Here is a 1,558-nt window from a genome sequence, read left to right as displayed (position 1 = left end):
AGGGCTACGTACTTTGACAATCTCCCGATTCTAACCAGCTCTTCCACCTTGTCTTTCAGGTTCAGACATTCGTCCGTGTTGTGACCGGGGCTGTCATGAAATTCGCAAAACCTCTTGGAATCCAGCTTATCCCCTCGTGTGAGTAGCGGGGGGGGGGGGGTTTGTCCCTGAGGTTAGTAGATGCTCTCTCCCGCAAGATGCGGGAGAGGGAAGAGTTCAGGGGGGTGTAACTATCGAACTTTTTCCGCTTCTACTTTTCGCATCCTGGCTCTTCCGTCGCTGTTCGCGATCGCGCTTAGGTTCGCCCGGGTCTCGGGTTTTCTCAGGGGGCCCATGGCCTGGGTTTTGATTGGTGGACCTTAATGTTGCTGCCTCCTCCATGTTAATATATTTCTATGATCGGGTCTGGAATTCCTCCAGTGTCCTGGCTTTCTTCCCATCCAAAGAAGTTAAGAAAGGGCCTGGCCTAAGCGCTTGTCGTACCAAGATTAGGCGGACCTGAGGGAGGAGGTCCGGAATGTCTCCTGCTTCTTTGTTGAAGCGGTTAAGGAAAGCCTTCAGGGATTCCTTCTCGCCCTGCATGATCAAGGCCAGTGTTTCTTCTGACTTCGGAATATTTCTTACCGAGGAATACTGGGTCAAGAAGTTGGACATGACTCCTTCCCAGTTGTGGATGGAGTTGTTGGGGAGGTTTTGGAACCAGTTCATCGGGCCCTTCCCCAAGCTCATCGGGAAGCAGCGGCAGTAGATCGGGTCAGTAGCCCCGGCGTACTGCATGGCTCCCACGAAGAAGTTGATGTGCTCCGTCGGGTCGGAGTCACCCTCATAGAGCTTCATTTTGGGCCTTGACCATCCTGGGGGAAAAGGGGTCGCCTGATGTCTGGAGAGAGGGGACCATTGATAGTCTGAGGTAAGGTCACCAGGGTGCCATGTGGGCGGATCGGGTCCCTGAGGGGTTCCCTGGTGGAAATGGGGCTCCTCCGTCCGGAGTAACTTCTGCGCGGGGAGTGGTACCTGCGGTGATGGGGGGGTTGATTCACGGCCCTTTCGGTGGTGTGTTCTTGGCCATGATCGTTGTGGTAGTCTACGGGGGAGGTGGCCTCCTTCCCGTTTCCCCCTCTTGAGAGAACGTCGGCTCTTGTCTAGAGAGATCTTCTAGTTCCTCCAACTGGCGGAGGCGCGCTCGAAGGGCGCGGATCTCGTCCCGAGTGTTGCGGGCTTGGACATTGCGCTCCTGCCCTTCCTCCGGAGGATGTTCCTCCTCCATCGTCCTAACCCGGGCCTCCAGCCTGCACAGGGCTTCGTGCGCGGCATGGGGGGTAAGGATCCCTGCCTCCGGGGATCGTCCCCGAGGTGGAGTCGGAGGGGTAGTCCTCTGGGGCCGGGGGGAGTGTTGGTGGTTCGCGGATTCGTCCAGAGTCTCCACATGACCCTCGGGGGTTCGGTTGAAACGGCGAGAGGTCTGTCGGGTTTCTACCATTGCTCGTTGCTGTTGCACTTGTCTCTGACGCACGTGGTGAAGGAAAAGTTTACTCGATCCCCACAGACGGCGCCAAAT

The 1,558-nt window shown here is 56.9% G+C and overlaps 1 protein-coding gene across 1 annotated transcript; it reads right to left on the bottom strand.

Moving 5' to 3' along the window:
* Positions 1-393: 393 nt before the first annotated feature.
* Positions 394-837, bottom strand: LOC130719792 (uncharacterized). The gene has a single exon (XM_057570401.1). The coding sequence runs from the start codon at positions 835-837 to the stop codon at positions 394-396; it is 444 nt and encodes a 147-aa protein (XP_057426384.1).
* Positions 838-1,558: the final 721 nt, after the last annotated feature.

The sequence above is a fragment of the Lotus japonicus genome, chromosome 5 (assembly GCF_012489685.1).
Source record: "Lotus japonicus ecotype B-129 chromosome 5, LjGifu_v1.2".
Taxonomy (NCBI): domain Eukaryota; kingdom Viridiplantae; phylum Streptophyta; class Magnoliopsida; order Fabales; family Fabaceae; genus Lotus; species Lotus japonicus.
Note: the sequence above shows the minus strand (reverse complement) of the source record. Positions and strands in the feature narration are given on the sequence as shown.